This window comes from Rhinatrema bivittatum, chromosome 1 (assembly GCF_901001135.1).
Source record: "Rhinatrema bivittatum chromosome 1, aRhiBiv1.1, whole genome shotgun sequence".
Taxonomy (NCBI): domain Eukaryota; kingdom Metazoa; phylum Chordata; class Amphibia; order Gymnophiona; family Rhinatrematidae; genus Rhinatrema; species Rhinatrema bivittatum.
In genome coordinates, this window is record NC_042615.1 from 308336425 (window position 1) to 308360433 (window position 24009).

Consider the following 24009-nt stretch of genomic DNA (forward strand, 5'->3'; position numbering starts at 1 on the left):
TAATCCTACTCTCTGTTTCCTGTCTTTTAGCCAGTTTGCAATCCACGAAAGGACATCGCCACCTATCCCATGACTTTTTACTTTTCCCAGAAGCCTCTCATGAGGAACTTTGTCAAACGCCTTCTGAAAATCCTACATCTACCAGTTCACCTTTATCCACATGTTTATTAACTCCTTCAAAAAAGTGAAGCAGATTTGTGCGGCGAGGCAAGACTTGCCTTGGGTAAAGCCATGCTGACTTTGATCCATTAAACCATGTCTTTCTATATGTTCTGTGATTTTGATGTTTAGAACACTTTCCACTATTTTTCCTGGCACTGAAGTCAGGCTAACCGGTCTGTAGTTTCCCGGATCGCCCCTGGAGCCCTTTTTAAATATTGGGGTTACATTTGCTATCCTCCAGTCTTCAGGTACAATGGATGATTTTAATGGTAGGTAACAAATTTTTACTAATAGGTCTGAAATTTCATCTCCCAGCACATATCCACATCTCCCAGCACATATCCACAACGTGTAGCAGCCCTCCCAGGTACACCTGCCACGCCATATTTCCCCACAGGTCAGGAATTTATCCTTTAACACTTAGCAAACTTGGCTTGGATTTACGGACACAATCAGTCAACACCCATTGCTCCTGTTTCTCCAATTGTGGTTCCGCTACCTCTGGGTAAAAAACATTTCTAAAGCTTCCTGGAGCAAATTGTTGAGTTCTAGCCTTTGCCCTTCTGATCCACCTTGGGTCTGTGAATGCGAAATCAAACCCCTTCCTCCATCACTGACACATTATCCTTCAACAGCCTCGCCCTACCCAGATGCAGAGCTGACTCAACCACTAATTCTCCTATCCTCATGGCCCCAAAACAGGCAAACACCTTGTACTACAACCAACAAACCTTTGCTAAATATGCTGAAATAATTAACAATTCTGAATACTGAATGGGCCTCCGTTTGTCTTTTACCACACCCCCTCCCCCTCTCCCTCTCTCAACATCCTAACATCTGTTTCACAGCAAAACTCACTCCTGATTTGACCCAACCTAGTACCTTCTGTAAGAAAGAGAAACCTGCCAAATGTACCTGCACCATCGCCAGTGAAAAACCGGCCTGTTTTGCCCAAAGGTTGTACTGAATAATGGCTGCCTTCAAAATCGGGCCCCCATTCCACCTCCAAGCTTGTAAAAAAAAAAAAAAAAGACCCAGGAAATGTATTTTTTATTTATTTGAAAACATTTATTACCTGCCCTTCTTACATTCAGAGCGAGGTACAATATAATCATACACAATCAAAACAAACAGGAAGTAATACCTCTACCCTTCATGTATGATGCCCAAGTTGCTGGTGCCACTTTTGTCTTAATCGTGTCTCATGCTCCTGTAGGCCAAACTTCCAAAGGTATTCTGGGACTTCTGCTCCTGTCTCATCCTCTTGTGGGCCCAAACTCTGGAAGACATCCCACTTGGAATGAGAAAGGACATCAGCAATTGAATTGTCAACTCCCAGAACATGCCTTGCTGTCTCCATCACATTCCATTTGAGACATAACTAAACCAACTTGTGCAGTAATGCCAACACTCACTCACATTTAGGCAACTGCAGATTAATGATCTCAACCACCCCCAGATTATCACCCCAAAGCAGATCTCTCTTGTCCCTCAGTCAATGACCCCACAACACCAAAGCCACAACAATGGGAAATAACTCCAAGAAGGTTATGTTCTGGGTGATACCTGTCTCCACCCATGAGCCCAGCCATCAGTTCGCGTACCACGCCCCTCCCCCCCATACACTCCATAACCAGAAGCACCTGCCACATCTGAACAGAGTTTAATATCAAGTTGGTCACTTGCTATTTCTGCATTACACAGATCCCATTGAAGGATTCCAGAAACATATCCCACACTTTCAGTTCATCCTTGATCCTTTGAGACGCCCAAATGAAGTGATGAGCTCTCTTTACCCCCTACCATCAAAGCTCACAACCTTCTAATAAATGCCTTGTCCATGGAAATAACCCTGCACGCAAAGTTCAAGGACCAGATCAAAGACTGCATGAGCTGTAACCTTACCTTCCTCGCTGATCCTACCAGCTGGACATGCTCTTGCAATTTCTGTACCTTCTCCACTGGTAGGCGAGACACCATACATTCAGAATCCAACTCTATTTCCAAGAAAGTAATTATTGACGCCAGCCCTTCCATCTTACCACATGCTATAGGGATTTAAAAATTCCCTGCCACCTTTAAAAACCCCTGCAATAAGTCTACACAACTGCTCCCCTAAGCTGGACCTATGAACAAAAAATCATCAAGATAATGTATCAAGGAATCAATGCCCGTGGACTGTGCAGTCACCTAATGCATGAATTTATTGAACGGCTCAAAAAAAGAGCATGAAATAGCACACCGCACCGGCAAACAACAATTCACGAAGTACCTTCCTTGAAAACAAAACTCAACAAATGAAAATTGCCCAGGTGAATCGGCAACAAATGGAAAATGGACTCAATGACCAACCTGACCAACCTGAAATCACCTGCATCCCTATACCGTATCCACCTAACAGAAGCTTCTTCTATCCTGCAAACTGCTCCCAACCTCCGTTCCAATCTGGGACACCTTCATGTACTCCTTCTCGAGTGGCTGCTGATCCCCATGCCCTAATGCCTACTGGAGTAGCCCCCCCCTCCTTCTTCCACCTCTGCAGGCTTGCTAACCACCCAATGGCCAACCTAATTCTTGTGAGATGCCCCCATATCAATTTCCCAAACCCAATCTGACACTTCAGCTTCGAGCCTTGCACTGGTCCTCATATTCTCGGCTTTTCCCTTTTAGTTGTTCCCTTTGACCCTCCCTCAATTCTCCGACCTCCTGCACCCTCCCACAAATCCAATCTTACCACCCCTGTCTCCTGACCAACATCAAGACTCTCTCCCACTACTGCACATCGGTCCACCCCCTTCCAAACCCGCACATTGCACAACTTGTCCAGAACTACCCGAAGGCCTCTCTCCCATTATTTACCCCCTTGCTTCAACATGTTGCACCGCTACAAAGCCCGACCCACTCTTTGCTGTTTCTCGTGCCAGTTCCCAGACTGCCTCAAAGCCGAAAACCACCTCCCATGCCTCTACCTCCCCCAACTTGGAGGGACAGGGGTTGCCGCGGAAATGCTCCTGTTCACCTTGTGATGCTAGCTCCAGTCCCATGTCATCGGCATTTGATATGTAGTTAAGTTCCACTGTTGTGTTCGGCGGTTCGCGGGTTGGCCTTGTGAACTGCCGCTCTTATGTCCAGGCCCAATGCTGCTTTGGTTCCCCCCGACCATGGCAGAGCAGGCCGCAGCACTCCAGCCAGGCTGCTGTTCCTGTGTCAGGATGCTGCTAACTCCCTAATGTTGCACCACTTCTCACAAAAATCCCTCACTTGGACCCTACCTGGCCTTCCAACTATTGTCCCAACGCCCTCCTCCCTTTTGCTTCCAATCTACTTAAACTGCTGCTATGTTGAATTTTTTTTATCTCAAATCATATTTGATCCACCCCAGACTGATTTTTGCCCTCTACATTTCATGGAAACAGCCCTTTCCAAAGTCTCCAATGACCTGATTATGGTTAAAGCTAAAGGCCTTTACTCAGTCTCTATCCTCCTTGACCTATGTGTGCTTTCGGCACTGTTGTTCACCATCTACTCCTTGATGCTCTGTCACTTGAATTTTGGGGACTGTCCTGTTTGGTTTGCATCTTACATTTCCCATCGCACTTTTAATGTTTCCTCTGGTGGATCCTTCTCTGCTGCCATCCCACTATCAATTGAGTGCCTCAGGGTTCTATCCTGGGCCCTCTTCTCTTCTACCTGTTTAATAATTCCCTTGGTGTTCTGATTTCCTCTCATGACTTTCAATACAATCTTTATGCTGATGATTCCCTGATTTACCTCTCTATACTAGAATTTTCATCAAGAATCCAGTCTCAAGTTTTAGCCTGTTTGTCTGACATTGCTGCCTGGATGTTTATCTGACACCTTAAGCTCAGCATGGCCAAGACAGTGCTCCTTATCTTTCCTCCCAAGTTCATTTCCCCTCTTCCTCTCTTCCCTATTTCTGTGGATAACAACATATTCCTCCATGTCTCCTCAGCCCAAAACCTAGGCGTCATCTACAACTCCTCTCTCTCTCTCCTCCTCTACACATCCAAAATACTGCTAAAATGTGCTGTTTCTTTATAACCTCTCCAAAATCCATCCCTTTCTTTCTGAACTCAATACCAGATCTCTTATCCACTCTCTCATCACCGCCTGCTTACACTATTGCAATCTGTTCCTTACAGGTCTCTCCACTGCAATCTGTCCTAAATTCAGCTGCACAGTCTATCTATTGCCAAAGTCGCTCCACTCACATAACCCTTCATCTCAAGCCACTCCATTGGCTCCATATTCACCTGCAATAGTTTTCACGCTGTAGCTCCTCAACTAATTCTCCTCTTTTAACTCTCTACACCCCTCCTCATGCACTCTACTCATCAGGCAAGTCACTCCTGTGCCCTTCTTTACCCCCAGTTGCCGACTCCATGTTTCCTCCTGGCCATACCATGTGCAGGTGTGTCATGCTCCCTATCTTGCCTTGTTTAAATTCCATCTAAAAATCCTCCTTTTTGATGCTACTTTTAAATCTTAACATCTGATTATCCCACTCATAACATTAATTTTTAACCATTTTCTTAATAAATGTATGTTTGTTTTTAATAGATTGTAAGTACTACAGAGCAGGGACTGTTTCCTAATGGATTCTTATTCAAAGAATACCTGGCTATCTAAGTTAGCCATATAGATTTATCTGGCTAACAGGCCTGGATTCATTATTCATCGCGGAATGATGAATCCAGCGAAAACAGGGGGCGAGGGGAGAAAGCCCGCAGCCTTCGCACCACTGCGGTGTCTTCACTACTGGCTTTCGCACCAAATAGCGCCACCATGAAAGGTGGTGCTATTCGGCGCGCTACTGCCGACGATAACTTTGGTAATGTTTTCGACGGCAGTGAAGACACCGCCGACTCCTCCCCTCCCCGCCCCGACTCCTCCCCTCCACCCTCACACACATGATAAAGCTTTAGTGAATGACCCTATTAGATGGGATATTCAGCTGTGCAGCTGGATATCCCCAGATATATCACTGCTTAGCTGGAATTTTATCCATCTGAGTTTAGACCTGCTATGGGCCACATCTAACTTATCCAATTAATTTAGCCAGATAGATACTGCCACCCAGTTACGCCCACTGTCAGCCCACTGATTATATGACTAACTAGCCGAATAAGTAATTTGGTCTTGAGATTGCCCCCCCCCCCCTCCAGGGCAATGATAGACTCCTCAATGGTGGCTAGTCAAGACCAATTGCCTACTCCTTTGGAATGAGCATGCCATTTTCCTCACTGGCAAGTGAAGCTGCAGAGCCCTTCTGCTGGCACAGCTGCTAAACTCCGAATGACGCCACTTAGTGTAGCTTCACTGCCTATCAAGTAGAGGAGGCTCTGTTATTGTCACAGGAGAAGAGGCGGGTGTTATTGTTGGGACTGGGAGACTGGGAGGGGGTTGCCCTGTAATTAACTTTGCGATGCCGGGGTGCTGTCACATTCTTTATCGGACACTTGGAAGCTGGTCAGCAGAGGATATTACATCCACATTAGTACCACAGGAAAGTTTCAGCATTCCCTTGGTAAAATTTGTTTAAAGCACATTAAGACCTGTTTTAATATTAACAAAAACTTTTTTAGCACAAGTTTTATTGCATAGGCCTCTGTGTAGTGTAAAATAAATATCTCTTACATGCTCCTTGATGCTATTAGATCAAGGATGAGACCCAATGACTACAGTTTTTATTCCAAATTCTTACTTTTCTCTGTTTATTCCCTCCATGAATTTCTGCGGTACTAGAAAGGAGAGCTTAATTTCCTTTTTCCTGGAACTAGGGAGTCACTGATAATATGCTGCCATGCTGTGACAAAGGACAGTGAGATATGATTAATGTTTGCATTGTTGTTGGGGTTGTTAATTCCGTGTAATTTTGTTATTACAGCTGTCATACAGTAATTGTGCATTTAGAGTGCTGAAAGGGTTTAAGCTTCTGTTTCACAGCAGCCAGAGATATGTCTTTGAGGCAAGTTAATTTAGCGGTGCAGTAATATTTAAAGGAGAAGATTTATAATCATAGAATTAGGTGAAAACTCATGTTTATGCATTGATATTTTTTTTTAGGATCTTTTGAGGGTAGGAAAATCATGGTAGGATTAGCAGAGTATAGGAGAGGGAGGCTCCTAAAGAATTTATAGCCCTGCAGGGATATGTTGAAAGCCTACAATCCTGTAATTAAATAGCATAATGAACATGCAGCTTCTTTGCCTAACATGTACTTTGCATCTGATACTAAGTGCGTGCACGTTCCTGTGAAAAACTCAAATATGTATTTGTTCCACAGGACTAGCTTAGAGAAATACTAGAAGTTGGAGCATACAGGGAGAGAGTGCGGAAACCCTAACAGATTTTCACTCTTGGAGGAATAAGTTGAAAGACTGCACTTCAGTAATGGAACAATGAGTGCACAGCTCTTTTGTCTGCTGTACAATTTTGCATCTAAAAGTGTCAACAGAGAGTAATCTGGAGGGAAGGGATATTTTTATGATGATATTCCTATTTCTGGATGCAAGCAGTGTTTCTTATAGCATGAGTGAGTGAATTTGTGTTTCTTGTTTAAAAAAAAAGGTAATATTTTATTGGACTAGCTATCAGGTCGATCCAGTATCGTCCGCTCGAGGATTGCCCGTCTGTAACGTGCTCGTAGCGCACAATTCGGGCGCGCAAGGCAATTCGGCGATACAGTCTCCAGTTTCACGCGTCCGTATCGCTTCTGAAAACAGACGCATAACCCTTTCCGCACCCGGCATGTAAATGAACGAAAAAGCTGTATAATGAAGGAATTAGCTATTCCCCTGCGATACTGTAACGGGCGCTGATATTATCTCCTCCGTAACCCGCTGTTCTGCCGCGGCCTTAACCTGCTAGTTTACCGCCTCCCCCTAGTAGGAGTTAGTGTAGTGTAGTGTAGGGTAAAAACATTGCTTACCCGCCCTGGTCCCGTCCGGTCTCCTGCAGCCCCGTCCGGACCGGACGGGGCTGCAGGAGACCGGACGGGACCAGGGCAAAAAACAACAAACGAAAAAGTAGCAAGGCTCGGGCCTGCTATGGTAAGTGTAAAAAGTGTAAAAAACAAAAAACCTGTGTGTTATATAAAAAAATAAAACAATTTAAAATACCTGTCGGAGGGCCGTGGGTCCAGGCGGCCGGTGGGCGGCGGGCAGCCATCAGCGGCATCCGGTAGTCCCTTCTCCCTTCCTCCCCCCCTCCCCTGCCTGGATGAGCGCCAAAATCGCACGGGCGGGTCGGCAGCGGGGGGGGGGGGGTGGGGGGCGGCAGCAGGATCCGGGAGCGGCGGGTAGGCAGCAGCGGGGTCTGGGGGGCAGCGGCAGCGGGGTCCGGGGGGGGCAGCGGCAGCGGGGTCCGGGGGTGGCAGCGAGATCCGGGGAGCCAGCAGCGGCAGCATGTTCGATCGGGCAGGCAGGTAGGTGGCAAAGTAAAGATGGCCGCCTGCACGGGAAAATCGTGCAATTGGCCGCTGAAGACGTGACGTCACGACGTTTGGCGTCACGGGGTGTGACGTCACGGGGTGTGACGTCACGTCTTCAGCGGCCAATTGCACGATTTTCCCGTGCAGGCGGCCATCTTTACTTTGCCACCTACCTGCCTGCCCGATCGAACATGCTGCCGCTGCTGGCTCCCCGGATCTCGCTGCCACCCCCGGACCCCGCTGCCGCTGCCCCCCCGGCCCCCGCTGCTGCCTACCCGCCGCTCCCGGCCCCTGCTGCCGCCCCCCCCCCCGCTGCCGACCCGCCCGTGCGATTTTGGCGCTCATCCAGGCAGGGGAGGGAGGGAGGAAGGGAGAAGGGACTACCGGATGCCGCTGATGGCTGCCCGCCACCCACCGGCCGCCTGGACCCACGGCCCTCCGACAGGTATTTAAAATTGTTTTATTTTTTTATATAACACACAGGTTTTTTGTTTTTTACACTTTTTAAACTTTTTTACACTTCCTGGTGCCTGTCATTTCAAATGTCATTTGAAATGACAGGTACCAGCGCACCCAGGTTACTGTATAGACGCTGTTACAGCGCCTATACAGTAAAATGGGTTGCGCGGGCATAACCCTTCCCTAACGCTTCACAGCCGCGGCATGCATTTGCATGCGATTAGAGGACAGTATCGGGGAGTTAGTGAAGAGAACTGTGCGTGCGGGGAGGAAGGGTGCGCCTGACACTACCTCACTGTTTTTACCGCGGCCTTACTGGATCGACCTGTATATTTGTGGTCAGTCCAATAAAAAAAAGATGTCACACCTACAGCGTATTTGTTGACCTTTATTTCTGCATATTAAAGTGTATTTACACGGTAGCTGCACTACCTTCTTCACAAGATTGCATTTATAAAAATAAGACATTGTAATGGCATTCAGCGCCCCTCCATGCAATATGTAGATTCACAATCTGCTATTCGGGACTCTCCTGCATGGTCACTACTGGTCTTGCAGTCTTGTGCCAGCAGTGTGATATCTCACCGAACATAGGCACCTGTTATAGTGACTGATTTTACATGCACTCTAACCAGGTGTGTGTGTGTGTATGTATCTAGCACCAAACCAGGCTAATTTGCAGGGTAACCAAAATATGTAAATATGTTTTATAGTTCAGATGTTCATAGATGTATTTCGCATGGCCTGAGAACCTACAAGGCTTGCAGTCCTCAAGGATTGTCACTGTCTCTGGTTTACTTGATTAACAAATTGTAATCCGTACTTCTTGATCAGACAGGTATATTTTTAAAATCCTGTGAAGGCCAATTTTAAAAGGCTTAGTCAAATCTTTGGCGTGCAAGGTAAGATGTTATATGCAGAAATTGCCTGCATGTGCTGAAGTAGGTTTTCAGCCACTTAAAAATACATAGTCTGTTCAATACAAGGATAAATGTAGCCACATAAAAAACAGGCAGGCCAGTGGGCATAATCAGAATTTATGAATGTAATAAAAACTTTCAAAATGTAAGTATGTAACCTACATTCTGCTTATGTTCATTAACATACTCTCAGTTTTTGCATTGGATAAAGGTACACAGTTAAGTTTACCTGCATAGTAACCTGGTATTTAAACCCAGTTTTTGTGGATACTTTTTACTTGAAAATCAGGTTAAAATTATGTGCACAGCGTTGCAGTCAGGCCTATACTGAGAAATCCCTCTTTTTATCTGAAGGGGGGTACACACAGGTCCTGCTTCCATTTGCATGATCTCTAGGTGCATGGCTTTTGCTTCCTTTTCTCGTTTTTTTTCTCTTGCAAAATCACAAACGTATTCCTGTTTAGTGGTCTTTTTTTCATCATCTCCGCCACCCTCTGCTATTTTTATAGGGCTTTGGTATATTCTAGGCATCTGGTGTGATGCAACTTGGTAATGCTGTAAACTGGGTTAATGTCTGAAAAGAAGCTTTAATTATTAATTATTAATTTATGCAAACTTAGGGAGAGATTTACTAAGCTGTGGTATTTCCCTGGAGGGGAAAATACCATGGTATTCACAAAGCTGCAGTATTGAGCATCACTGCTTTGTTTTTCCCTGGTGGAAAAATACCACAGCTTAAGCTGTCCCCTGGTAATCAATGGCAGCCCCATATCCTATCATCTGTTAAAGGTGCTGATTGACCCACAAATTCCCCCCTCCCAGTAACAGTAAAACCCCCCCTGGGGGGGTCTCATGAGATCCCTTTCCAACCTCCCAACTACCCCTTCAGGCATCCTAAGTAAAAAGCCCTCCTCTGTATTGGGAAAAAAATGACCCTCTGACCTCAGCCCCCGCCCCCGTAAAGTACCTCAACATCCCTGGTGTTCTAGTGAGGCCTGGAGCTCCCCCTAGGGCTCTAGGCCCAGCACCTACCAGGTTTAAAATGGCACTGGCCAGGCGCCTAGGGACTTTTGCCCCATCACTTAAACACCTGATATAGCTTAGTAAATGACTTCCTTAGGTTATTTTATTTTTTAAATGTATGTTGTTTCCGAGATAGACCTGAACTTACGATAATTACTTTTCAGCTTCTGTCTGGTGTAGTGTAATATGAACTTACACAGTAGCAGGGCTCCAGAAATAAACAGTATGTCATGAAAAGAAGCCTCAGTCTGCCCATGGAAAAAAAAAAAAAAAAAAAAGCATATAAGAGGCTGTAATTGCAAAAAGGCAAAACAAGAGAAAAATAATTTAGAAAAAATGTTCTTGATAAAGACTAAGCAACTATTTCTGCTTAGTGCTGGGCTTCTAGCTCTGGCAGCCCTTTCAACCCCCTGTGAACTTCAGTTTGCAAGATAGCAGGATTTTAAACCTTTGCTATGTATCCCCCTCCCCCTCCCCCACCCCCATTAGTTTAGTGACTGTCCTTGGCTGAAAGGCACGGGCCATGCTCTTCAGAGTCTGGCATGAGCGTGTTCCCTCCTTGTCCGTAGGCATCGCTCTTAAGTGACAGAATTAACTCCCAAGGACTCCTTCTCAGGTTCCCCAGGATTCGGCTCTGGAATCAAGCTTGTATTTCTCATACTGCAGAGGCCAGCCCCACCACCGCTGGACTGTCGGATCAGTCTAAAGCAAAAAAAAACCCAAACATTTATCTGGAGCAATGCCAGGTGCAAAGGTATCCAGCGACTGCAGTGACATTTAAAAGGTGTGAGTGTGCCATTCTTAAGATACTATTACTTTAAGTAGTGGTGGTGGTGATGTGCCGAGAAAGACTGCTTAAGTTACGTTGCTGATCGATCTTCACCAGCACTGAAGTTATATGAAATGTTACTGTCAGAACCGCCTGGCATGGAGCAATTTAATTAAATTGAGGTATTTAATTTAATCAGTTTATGAATTTAAAAACATTTGGAACCCTCACTTTCTGAAATTCTAGTCAAGGAATAACATGCATAAGTGAAAATCACATCAAAGCCCATTGTCTAACCATACACAGGGAGCAAACTGCCTTGCCAGCTGATGACAATTCTGCAGAGACCTCCTGCCAAATAACCCCCAGCCATTTACGAAGCTTGTAGAAATGAATGGCCAGAATTAGCGATCGTGGTGATGTGATGTTGGTGGCAGACGTTATTGCTCGCGTCATTGTAAGCTCAGAGTGTGAAATCAATGGTCAGCTTGACAATAGGAAAAGGTTATGGTGCTGATATAACGAGAAGGCTATGCCATTCCCTGCTTCAGTGTGTGCACACTTGTTTTTGGTTGTGGATTTATCTCTTGCGGGATATAGCGGGCCTGTTGAGTCGCTACAGGTGCCTACAAAGAGTTAAGTCTTTATGATTGTATATTTTGATTTACTAGTGTGCCGTATGCCTTTGTTTGAATTTTGTAATATCAATTAAATGTAGGGCCATCTACATGTAATTTTTTTTTTTTTTAACTTTTCAGTCTTCCTTATGTTGCGCTTTTGAACTGCAAATTATTCTTAAAATGTACACAACTGTAAAAAGTAGTTTCATGTCCGACTATTTCGGTGGACACGTACTGAAGTTATTCTTAATGTTTGTTCATGTTTGGTTATTTTCTTCATGTCAGCCTAAAAAGCTTTAACATGAAAGAGAGAAAATGTTTGTGGTGTAGTTGTGTTGTGATTGTCTTTTGTAATGCCTGTTGTTGCCGCCTGAGTGAGTGACAGCTCTTTGTCCAGTGTTTCATTGCCAAAGATTTTCCAGCAGTACCTCACCTAAGTTTGTTGTCGGTACTTTCGGGTTTGTCCAGAAAGATGCTTTCTAGGTGCTTTTTGTGGGTACTTGAAACAAACGAGACTAAATTTGTGCCCATATCCCTCAGCAGGAGTTCTGGTGTCCATAATGTCTGACCTGTGTTTTTGGTGAAGTTGAGCACTAATCTTCACTTTGTAGTTGCATCATTTCCTATCTTTGCCGATTAGAATTGCCAAATTTAGGCTGGCCTGGTGGCTTAGGTAGCAAACGCCAGGTACTGCAAGGTAGAAGGTCTCCGGTTCATTTCCGCAAGTCTGGTCTTCCTCTCCCTGGATCAGCTGCGGTGGGGAGTTCTGCACAGGCAACATTTACAACCCCCTGGGGGAGGGGGACTCGAGGTTATTGCTTATGGGTTAAACCCAGCAGCTAGATTGGGGGGCCCATGATTGCAGGATACCAGAATGAACCCTGGTGCAAGGCCCCTGGTCCAGGACCGTCATTGCAACAAGCAGACTAGGTATGGGATTGGGAGGAGGGGCTGGTGGAAATATATAAATTCCCCCGAGTGGTTATGAATGAAGGCTCATGCACCAGATCCCAGCCCTGTGTCCCCGCGGAACTAGAAATAGAAAGGAGCAGAAAGGAAACTGCTGGGCCATAAAAATAAAGACATTCCAAATTTGTCAAGTCTTACTCTATTTCATACCTTAGAAGAGTGACAGTGTTAATAAAAACTTTGACAGCCACTCATTCAGCACTGGGTTTAGAATTAAAAAAAAAAAATCCTTGGAAACTGCAGATGTCCCATGATCCTCATCGATTGGTCCACTTGGAACTGGCTAAGCTCATGTAATAATGTCAACCAGGCCCAGATTTAGGCATCGTCAACACAAGCAACTGCCTAGGACACCAAATATCAAGGCCAAAGAGCAGTCTGCTTGTGCTCGATTTAGAGCCATGTGCTGGCACAGCTTCAAAGGGGCACGGCTGTGGCACTCTGCCTGTGGGTGCCAAAATCTTAAATCTGGTCCTGATGTCAGCACGTTTTGTTCATTCGTTCAGTCAGTCAGTCTTCCCTCTAGCCAATCTGATCTTTGACGTTAGATCTCTATCTTGAAAGCAGCGCAATTGAGGTATAAAAGTTGTTCAGGGTGGAAATAAAAGTTACTGTTTGTGGTTTCATAGGCATAACAGAAGAATAACGCATGCCTTTTTAATTTTCTCTCTTGTAGTTTGTGGCGACATCCACGGTCAGTTCTTTGACTTGATGAAGCTGTTTGAAGTGGGAGGCTCTCCTGCCAACACGCGCTATCTCTTCTTAGGGGACTACGTTGACAGAGGATATTTCAGTATTGAAGTAAGTATGGACCTGGATTTAGATAATTTCTTTTCTAGAGGGGCCTATCATTTTAGCTGCTGACACAAAATGCAACTGATCATTTAGTTTTGTGTTCTTGTGACAACCAGAGATGGGTTTGTTAGTAACTAAAGTAGAATGTGAAGCTTATGAGAGAGTGGGAGCTGCATAGCTTCTCCCCTCTTTATAGGTTTGCATTCATCTACATAACGATGCTAGGAGTAATTGAGAACGCATCGTTTAGAAATAATGTACATTTGTGTATGCCTTTGCTGTGGCCCCCTGAAGCAATGTGTTTCTGCAGATATATTTAACAGACCTCGGACTATAGGGGTTTTAATACTTTATACAACTTGGTGGATTATTTGGTGTTTTATGTGTGTGTATGCAGGACTCATTGGATTAAGGGGGAGAGGGGTGCAGGAGTATCGTTTATCCTGTGCCTCTAATTTTGTCACTTGTTAATTTCTGGGCATTTTGTAAGGCTAGAAATGCAAGTGTTTAAAAATATATTCATATTCTGTCTCAGTCTTGATTAAGTTCCTTGATTTGTTTTCATGTTTTATTCTATTCTGACTAGGTATCTCAAAAGCCTCTCCAGACCTCTGAGAGGGTATATATGTATGTGTATACTTGTGTATATGTATAAGTGAATGTCAAAAGTGTAACATATATATTTTATGGGATTTTTTTTTTAATTCACTTCAATGGAAAATGACGCAGTTGTTGAGATTAAATTCAATCATCCAATCAAATCCAACCCTGAACGTTCGCTTAACACCTACTTGGGTATCAAATGTAACACCACTATTTCTTCTTATACTGTGTGTGTTGTATCCATTATGAGTTGTGTCTACTTTTACCATGTCTGTGGTGGAGTATAATTCTGGTAAACTTAAGAGTATATTTAGTCATTTGGAGTTGGATCTTCACTTATAGCTTCATGTAATGCTAACCAGTATATGGAGTGTTGAAGAATCGATGCAGTTGACTTCCAACTACAAATAGATTTGCCTGTACAAACAACACACTGACAAAGTGGGATAAGAGATGAAAATAAAGCATGAATTTCAGTCATTTAAAATTGAGGGAACTGCAAAATCTTCGGGAAGGTTAGCAGTAGGTTCTGTGCACAGACCTTATTTTTATGTTTTGTTTCTTTTTGTTTAAATGGGGAAAAATGAAAGAAACAAGAAAGGAAAAAACATTTTAGGGAAGGGGGAAAAAAGCCCTCTTGGGGCCTCCTTTTTGGACCCCTTCCACCACCTGGATCCCTCTTGCCATATTTTTTTTTTCTACTTCTTCTTGGGACAAAAGCAATCTCCGGCCAGGGCATGCTTAGAAAATAGACCAGCAGTCTGAGACCGGCCTCATTGCTAATTTCTTTTCTTCAAGCCTGAGTCTGGACCTGGTCAGTGCCGTTTGTAATCAAGAAATGAACAATGGCACTGGCATTCTAAACATACCACTGGCAGGTGTTATGCCTGTCAGGCGCAGACGGCTGCAACCACAAGTACTCACTGTTTGCACCGCGCTCCCTCCCTCCCTGCCTACACCGCCGCGTTCCTCGGGTTCAAGGCGGCAAGGAAGCTGCTACTTCCTATTTCGATGTTGGGCCTTCCTAGGCGCGCGTGCACGTCACAGGCTCCTCCTTTGAAGCCTCTTCAGCAGGAACCTCGGGGGCCCTGATTGATGATGTCGGGCTGGCTCCTTGCCTCTTAGGTCCTATCCAGCTACCAGCTCCAGCCACTTGGGTCTCCCTTGGAACTACTGCAGCAACTAGTGAGTTCTTGGCTGGCCTTCCCCGCTCCTCGGGGTTGCATCTATGTTCAGCAAGACTGTCCGCGCTCTTCTGCTCCTTGGCCGCGCTCACCACTCTAGAGACTACCTTGAGCTCCCCTGCTCCACGGGGCCTGCTTCAGGGTACATAACTACTGTCAGCTGCCCCGCTTCTCGGGCCTGCTTCTCTACTGGTCAGCCAGTTCTCTTCCGATCTCCGTATGCTTGTCTACGTAAGCTGCTGAGACCGGGCTCAGGCTTCCCTGCCTTGTGGGTCGGCCTGCGCCTTCCAGTCTACGCTCACTATGCTACAGCTCCGCCCCTTGGGGCTGTCTTCCTGGAGAACCTTCTGCACGGCTATTCCTGCCCCTACCGCTCTCTCTTCGGGACCTCACTCCAAGTACTGTTTACAGTCTGTCACTCTACGGGGGTCACCTCCTGGTCTCTGGGGATCTCCCCACTACTGTGCCCAGAGCTTCTCACTGTACTTATACCTCGCCTCCTGACGATGCGGACCTGTGGGGTTCCTCCGCATAGGCTGTAACAACTCGCACCTCGGGTCAAGGGTCCACATACCCATAAACCTTAACAGCAGGGCAGGAGCAACTAGGTATGAATTGAAACGAAACGGGATTTTTTTTTTTTTTTTTAATAAATGCACAACATCCTTGGCTAGTTATAATGTAACATAGTAAATGAGGCAGATAAAGATGCAAATAGTCGATCCAGTCTTCCCAGCAAGTTGTTTAGTGTAGTAACTGCTGCTCCATGCAGGTTACCCCCATGTAGAAATGTTACTTAGATAACACATTACCCCATTACTTCATTTCTGTCTTTTAGCCACTAGGGATCCTCTGTGTTATCCCATGCTCTTTTGAATTCCCTTACCATTCTTGTCTTCACTGTTTTTCTAAAAAGGTACTATATGCATTCACCCCGCTTTCCATGAAGAAATAACTTTTGACATTCCTGAGTCTACCCCATTGGAGGTTTGTTTTTTTTGTCTTTTTTTAACACATAGTAAAGATAGAAAACGCATCACAAGTTTCCCTAGATGTATGTTAGTTTCACTTTGTCAAGAGTAGACACTGCTTGGTGGGGTTAAGGCAGTAATCTTCTCTAGTTTGACATGGCTGAGGCACAGGAACAGCAAAGGCCAAATGGTGAAAGTTATACTGATCAACATCTTTGGAAAGTTTGCGTTAGGGTAAAGTACAGTGCAGACTCTGCTATGAAAAAGTGTCTGAGAAGTCTTTCAATCAAAAGAGACATCTGGAAAAGCATTGCTCAAATATTTGCAACAAAATACTAAAGAAGCAAGAAAAAACAATCTCAGCTGAAAGATTGTCCCGGAGTTGCATCTGGGTCTGGGAGTTTAAAAATACCAACAAAGATGATGTGGGCATGGCTAAACTAGAGTTGATTGCCCTTAATCTGCAACATTTTTTGTGCTGTAGAATCTCCTGCATTCAGGTGCATACATTGGTATATGACGTGTCAGTTATTTAACATTTTTTGTATCTACTCTGTAGAAAGATAATTGCTCAATCTGCACTGTTGCATAGCTCCCATCTGTTTCTTTTTTGGAGGAACAGTCACCCTTTTGGACTCAAATTCCCTCCATCACTTTTTCCTTCCCTATTATCTCTCTTCTGGGTCTGTTATGTAGATCTTTCTGGATACACTTATTCAGTGGCCCCCAAAAGAATCTGGTTCCTAAATTCAACATAATCATATCCACTCTCAGGCGATGCTGATCCACCTCTCCTGGGCGCCCGATTTAATATTTACATCGGGTGCCGCGGTAAAAAGGAGGCACTAGGGGAAATTGCTCGCCCCTAGCGCTGCCTCAGCAGCGGGCGTCTGGGAGAGGTGGCTGTCAGCTGGTTAGGGAAATGGAAGCTTGTTAATTGAGTGTCCCTTATCCTAACCTGACTGCTGGTACACTTTTTTAAATTATTTTTTTTGTGGGGGGGGGGGGGGGGGGGGGGACATTTCAAATTTTTTAGTTCCTCCGACTTAATATCGCCACGATATTAAGTCGATATTAAGTCAATATTAAGTCGGATATTAAGTGGGCTTCTCCAAAATTTACACCTGCTCGGGGCAGAATAAATAATAGCCTCATCAACATGCATTTAGATGTGATGAGCGCTATTACCTACACGCATGATTGGATGTGTGTTTTGGATGTGCTAACCCTCGTTTTCCATAGAGATGTGTATCTTTTTTTTTTTTTTTTTTTCGTTTCGTGGTTCGGTTCGGGTCTCCGGGTAATTTTGTTTTTTTTTCTGCAGTTCGGGATTTTTTTTTTTTCGTGGCTCCCGAATCTCGTGTTAGTGCGTACTTACTCCCGTTTGTGCGCACTAACCTTAGTTAGTGCACACTAACATGAAATACAAATTTTTCTGAAATTTCAGAAAAATTTCCTTTATTTCAGTGCGCTCGCGAACCATGATGAATTAGACAATTTCGCTGAAATTGTTTAATTCGTTTTTAAACAAATGCATATATCTCTAGTTTTGCATCGGGGGTTATGGATGCACGTTGAGCTGTGTGCTGCGGCCAGTGCATGGTATTGCATCGGCCTGCCTGTGTATTATGTGTTTAGCGCTTTGTGATGTTTGAGGTGTGTGTATGTGGGTGCGTGTGTCTATAATTGGAACATAAGGAAACGTGCAACTGTTTACAGTAACATTGTTTTCCTCTTTGGCTCTTTGATATGTTGGGAAGATTGCTGTTGTGCTTTTAAATTTAGGTCCATAGACTAGACAATATTTTTAACATTTGTACAGTTGAGTAGATTAGTGCTGCATTACACAACAGTTCTCGTTGCAGGAAAACAGGCGACTTAATCACTGATCGCAGAATAAGGCTGAGCTCTGCAAATGCTGAGAACATCATTTTGATAAGCTGTAATCTATTCTTGAGTATACAGTGAACAGGGGGATATGGGAAAAAAAAAGCAGTTTAATGAGGCACAAAATAATGGAAACAAATCTTTGTTTAGGAAGTTTAAGTTTTATTGTGCAATTAATGTCATTCAGATGTAGTTTCTGTGCCTGTTAATTGTTTGAAAGTGAAAACATATCACTTTCTCAAGCTTATTCATTATACCATAGTTGCCGACTTGTTAGATATACAAATAAAACAATTCAGATTTAATAAAAAGCTTTTAAGTATCATCTTTTTTCACTCAAATGCATAATTATCTTGGAATATTTATTATCTAGTAACATCAGTTCAAAAATGTTATGAAGCCCAATACAGTACCATACTTTTAAAATATTTTTCCCCTGTGGCGCTGGACCTGGAGCTGGAGCTGCAGTTTGGAGCTGCTCCAAATTTGGAGCAGGGGTTCCTGGAGCAGTCTGGAGCTGGGCTGAGGGTCTCTCTTGGTTTCAGAGCCAGCTTGCAGCTGGCAAATCCGGAGCATTCAACAAAGGACAAAATGGGGAATCAAACAATTATGCTCTGAACTCTGATGTCCGGTACTGATCTTATGAGTAATAACCATTGAACTGGTTAAAACTCAAACTGTGCACCCGTACCATTTTTGCTTTATTTATTGCTTAAATGTGTTAGCTTGTATTTTTATATATATTTTAGTATATTTTTCTTTGCAATAAATTTATTCTTTAATTGCCATAACTCCCCTACTATGAGCTTGCTTAACACCTTATACCATTGAAGAACTTCAAACTTATCTTAATGAACGCTATAAGCAGTTGTTGTTTCAGGCAAACACTTCTTAATTAAAATAGTAGCTCATGCCCGCCTAAATTTTTGACACTGGCTGTGTTTTGACGCTTTGCATCTGCTTCAGGGGCTGGAGAACTGGGTACAAACATAAATAAATAATACAGTCAATGTATTATACCAAGCATCAGAGAAAGAGCAAAATTTCATACAACTTACTTGGTTACAGCATTTTCTTCATCTTTCAACCACAGCCTTCTTGTTGTACAGCATTAGTCATTATTGCATTGGTATTTAAATAAATTCTGACCAATCAAATCCACTCCCAAAGCCGGAAGTCACCTACAGGGTTAGATTATGTCAAAGTATGCTGTTTCCCCCTAACGAACCATTATAACTATAGACCCAATAAATTTTGGGTCTTGGCAAAGTTTCCCCAATGTTGTGTCTGTGTCGGCCTTTTGAAAAATATATACTTTCTTTTGTATAACAACCACTGATAGTCAAGAAACCACCGTTCCAATCTCATTACCTATAGGTCCTACTAGTGCCTCCACTTGGACCACTGAAATAAGTTCCCTTGCCGGTCCATTCCACGTTTAAAAATGTATTGCATGTAGTTCTCGGTCATGTTAATTTTGCTGTTATTGGGAGCCTTACAGGTCTGCTATTTCTTGAACAGTGTAACAACTGTGCTCCGCTTTCCAGTCTTCCTCTATTGTCTTTCAAAAAGCGGAACTGCCTACTATATCTTTATCTAAATCACGGATAAAGATTGTATTTCTAAAAAGAGACCCCAGTAATTCATCCAGTCTTCAAAGTATTGATCTCTAATGCAAAAAAATGGAGTATGTCGAGTGAGTTTCCTTTTAGATTTGCCATGCTTTAAAGGATGTATTATGTGAAGTTCTCTTTCAGGTTTTAAATCGCTATTTTTGGGACCATGTAGGACAGCTGTGTCTAGATCAGTGAATCAGATGCTATTCACCATTTTCGTAAAAGCGGAACTGTGTCTAGATGGTTTTCCCATGGATCCCAATCACACAGTCAGTTCCCTTATATTGTTGATAATTTGGACATGCGCATATTTAAACCTTATAATATTATATTCGTTTTCTATTCCATTTGTATGACTCAATCTTGATGGAGGATAGTGTCCTCAACTGATGTTGGCAAATGTCCAATACATCGGGGTTCTGTGACAAAATTATTTTATTACATTAATAAGACAACCAACTGTTGCTGTTTCTAGGGCTCTGCTGGTCCACTGTGTCTCTTAGCAGTATAATAGCTATATTACGTTTTCAAAACCTCTTCTATTTTCTTTCAGCTGTTTTATCTCAATTTAAAACATGAATAAGGACTGTATTATTTTAAAGAAATCCCAATGATATATCCAATCTTTGTAATGTGAACCACTGATGAGATACTTAGCAGGTCCGCCGCACCCCAAAGAATGTATTGTATAAAGATCTCTTTCATGTCCTTATCATTGTTTCTGCGACCATGCCGGTCTGTTGTGTCTCAATCAATGCAACAGATATTGTCCACTAATTTAACTATCATGAAGGTGAATGCTGTGTCCTGACAGTCCTCCCATGTGTCCCAATCATTCAGACTTTTCACTTATGTAATTGATAGCTTGGACATATGCTTATTTAAACCATATAGTAATGTGTTCAATTTCTGTCCATTTGTGTGACTCAATCCTACTGGGGGATTGTATGTCCAAATGATGTTGGCAAAAGTCCACTAACAATTCACTGGGGGTTCATTGGTAACTTTCGGTTTAACATATTAATAAAAATCCGACCACTCTATCTCTTTATTGAGACCCCTTGTTGAAAATGAATTTCTGCTCTGATTGGAGCAATTTCAGGTCTTAGTCCCATGGCTTTCCTCAATCTTATGTGATGCTGTTCACCAATGTACCACTAAAGGTGCTGCGATTTTCTCTCTTCTAATGCAACTTAGATGTTCCTGTATATATATTTTCAATTTTTGTGTGGTTTTGCAAATATATATGAGATTGCATGGGCACCATACTGCCATAAATTATACCCGCTGATACACAGGAGAGATATTGTCGAAAAAGAAATGGTCGTCTTCCTGGGATTTTGTAGAGTCTGACTTTGGTGCATGAATGCTCATATGTTACATTGATCACAAATATAGTGTCCCACTGGGGGTGCCTCTTCATCTGTTGATTTGAGAGGGGACAGGTTAGAATGTACCATCAGGTCCCGAAGATTTGAAACCCTCTTCAGAGTAAAAACAAGCAATTTCTGAAACTTGGAATGTAAACATAATATTGGCCAATATTTTCTTATGCTGTTTTTAAGATTCTGTGTGTGTAGGGTGAAAGGTAACACACACACCAACCTCTGTTCCTGCTGAGCAGCTGTCCCCTTCAACAACAGGTCCCTATTGCGCAGAGTGGTGGACCCCTGGACCGAGATGAGGTTGGTACCACCTATAGGAAAGGGGCTCCTATAGGTCCTCGTCGTCGTTGGGAGGCGGATACAGGTGGAGGAGACCCAACCGGACCTTCACCTATACCAGCCCTTGTTCCCCACGGGTTGAGCCCTTGGGTTCCAGGGCCGGCAGGACTTAGGAGCGGGTCTCTGGACAAAGGTAATCTTGGAAGCAGAAGGCGGAAGTGAGGTTGGACATATCAGAGGTCGGGGCCGGCAGCTAGCAGGAGAGATGGTGAGCAGGCAAGTGGTCAGGGCAGGTGGCAGACAACACAGAATCCAGGGACGAGCCGAGTCGAGAACCAGAAGAATCAAGCCGAGGGGACAAGGAGCTGGAGCAGGAACGGGAAGACATGGAGCAGGTCCAGGAACACACGGAGCAGGATCAGAAATACACGGAACAGGATGACGAACACACGGAGTAACCAGCAGCTCGGAGTGGAGTGGGATCTGTTGCCAAGGCAAGGGAAAAATGGCAAGGCAGGGTATATATACCTGCCTTGCCTGATGTCATCGGAGCGGGCTGCGGGGACCTCCCTGTAGCTGGTCCTTTAAATAGGGGCAGAGTCGCACACGCTAGGGGGCCTGGCAGTGTCGGTATCAGTTGCGGCGAGTTTGGAGGCAGGCTGTAGCGGCAGGAGCCGATGACGGGGGCCGGCGAAGGATGGGGCAGGTGCATGTCCTCGGCCCCCTGGGGTAAGGAGACCAACACTTATTGGCCATCTAGCTCTTTTGTAGGCTTTTCTTATAGTTTTCATTGGATATCCTCTTTAACAAAACGCCATATCATATCCTCTGATTTATCTTGAAACTCCTCCAATGAGAAGCATAGCTGTCTCAAGCGGAGAAATTGGCCCACTGAAAGATTGTCTCCTAAGATGTGCTGGATGGAAACTTGAGTAGATGTTATAATGTGTTCCGATTTGTTTGTTTGAGAAAAATAGTAAATTCACAGCCTCCATTAACAAGTGTAATCTTAATGTCTACAAAGGACACATCTTTTTGACTGTAGTTAAACGAGAACCTTAAATGTAGATTACACTTGTTCAACCACCCCATGAACCTTCAAAGGTCCTTACCATGCCATATCATGAAGATGTTGTCTATGAACCAATTTCAAAGATGCATATTACTCCTGAATGGACTCACAGGTGACTACTTTTTCTCAAACTCCCCCATGTACAGATTGTCTAAGTCGGGGGCCATGGTGGCTCTCTTAGTAGTACCTTTGATTTGCTGGTAAAAGTAACCTAGAAAACTAAAAAAGTGCTTACATTATGCATGGATGCCAACGGGACTATGAAGTCTTTTGGTATTCTACGATATCCTCATCCATAGATAGCGTATGTTCCACTATTCTTAAAGCTTCCTGTTGGGGAATATTAGTGTATAGAGCCGATATATCTCTTGTTACCAAATATACATCCTCCAAAGGGCTATGATAATCCTGTAGCATCGGGATTATTTGTGCCAAATCCCATATATATATATGATGGTCTCCATGGAATGTATTTTCTCAAAAACTTGTCTACAAACTGTGCAAGAGGTTCTAACAATGATCTCTTGGAGGAAACTATGTGACATCAAGGTGGCCTAACTAAGGATTTATGTACCGTTGAGACTAGATAAAACACTGGACATATTGGATGTGGTACTTTGAGAAAATTAGATTCCTTCAAGGTGATCCAACCTGTTTCTGAAGCTGTGCCTATTAAAGAGTTAATAGACTCTTTGATCTGCTGGGTGGGATCAGTGGATATTTTCCTATATATTGTTGGATCGTTGAGTTGATGTTCTGCTTCTGCAATATAATCTTCAATATCCTGTACCACTACTGAACCTCCTTTATCAGCTGGCTTTATAATTAGGGAACAGTCTGCCTATAGTTCCTGTAAGGCCTGATGTTTTTCCTTAGATAAATTACTATGCACTTTCGAAGCCGCCCCTTTGGGTTGAAAGCTGTCCCTTCTTACTAATTCAACAAACATGTCAATGGCTGCATCCACTGTGCCTGGCAGTACCCATTTGAATGGCTGGATAATAATGACATGTCTGTAGACTGTGGGTTGTGAGGAAAAAAATCATTTTAAATGAAGTCGCCTAATAAACTTCTGTAAACATTTTTCCCCTTCAAAATTTGAATAAGCGTTTGTTGGTGCAAGGGAAAGACCCTTATTGAGAATCAAGTCTTGTGTTGACGTTAAAAGCCTTGAATACATTTATCACTGCAGATGGTGTAGACCTCCCTACATGCATTATTGATTTCGTGTTTGTCTTGTCTTCAAATAGGGTCAATGGCCTGAAGACGTAGTTTCTTGCTGTTGCCTGGTGGTTCTTAGTGAATGTCTTACATCTAAAAAATGTGGATTATGTGTTTATGGGGGTGCACAACTGGAAATGTCCCCTGTCATGTTTGCTTCTGATGGCTCATATTGATGTTTTGGAATATCATCTCCTGAGGAAGCACCTGGAGTATTGCCAATCCTAGGATCTCTCTCTCTCTTCTTTTAACTGCTATTCAACTGATGTGATGATTATTCTAGTGAGAGGGGAGAATCATAGCAAGGCAAGTTTCTGAACCGTTCAGGAGACCATTTTTGACTACTACTACTACAGCTGCTATTTATTATTTCTAAAGTACTACTAGACAGCTCTGATTTGAGTTGGGTCAAACGTTGTGGTTTCAAAACAAAGAAAGCAACAGGAAATTATAGTTCTTTCTTCTTCTGCTGGTATGCTGAGCTTCAGAGAAATGTGAATGACTAGAAGACAACTGCTTTAAGAGAGGCCAAGTGGACAGGAAAGAATTATGCATGGAATATATAGTGCCATCTGCTTCAAAGTTCTCACACTCAGTGGTATCCCAGGGGTTGCTGAGGTA

At 43.7% G+C, this 24009-nt stretch overlaps 1 protein-coding gene across 5 annotated transcripts in view; it reads left to right on the plus strand.

Moving 5' to 3' along the window:
* Positions 1-24009, plus strand: part of PPP3CA (protein phosphatase 3 catalytic subunit alpha) — a 728982-nt gene that overhangs the window by 425164 nt on the left and 279809 nt on the right. For all 5 annotated transcript variants that reach the window (XM_029597060.1, XM_029597061.1, XM_029597063.1 and 2 more), the window contains exon 3: positions 13052-13176. In XM_029597060.1, coding sequence (XP_029452920.1) covers positions 13052-13176 — 125 coding nt within the window. The remainder of the gene's footprint in view (positions 1-13051; positions 13177-24009) is intronic.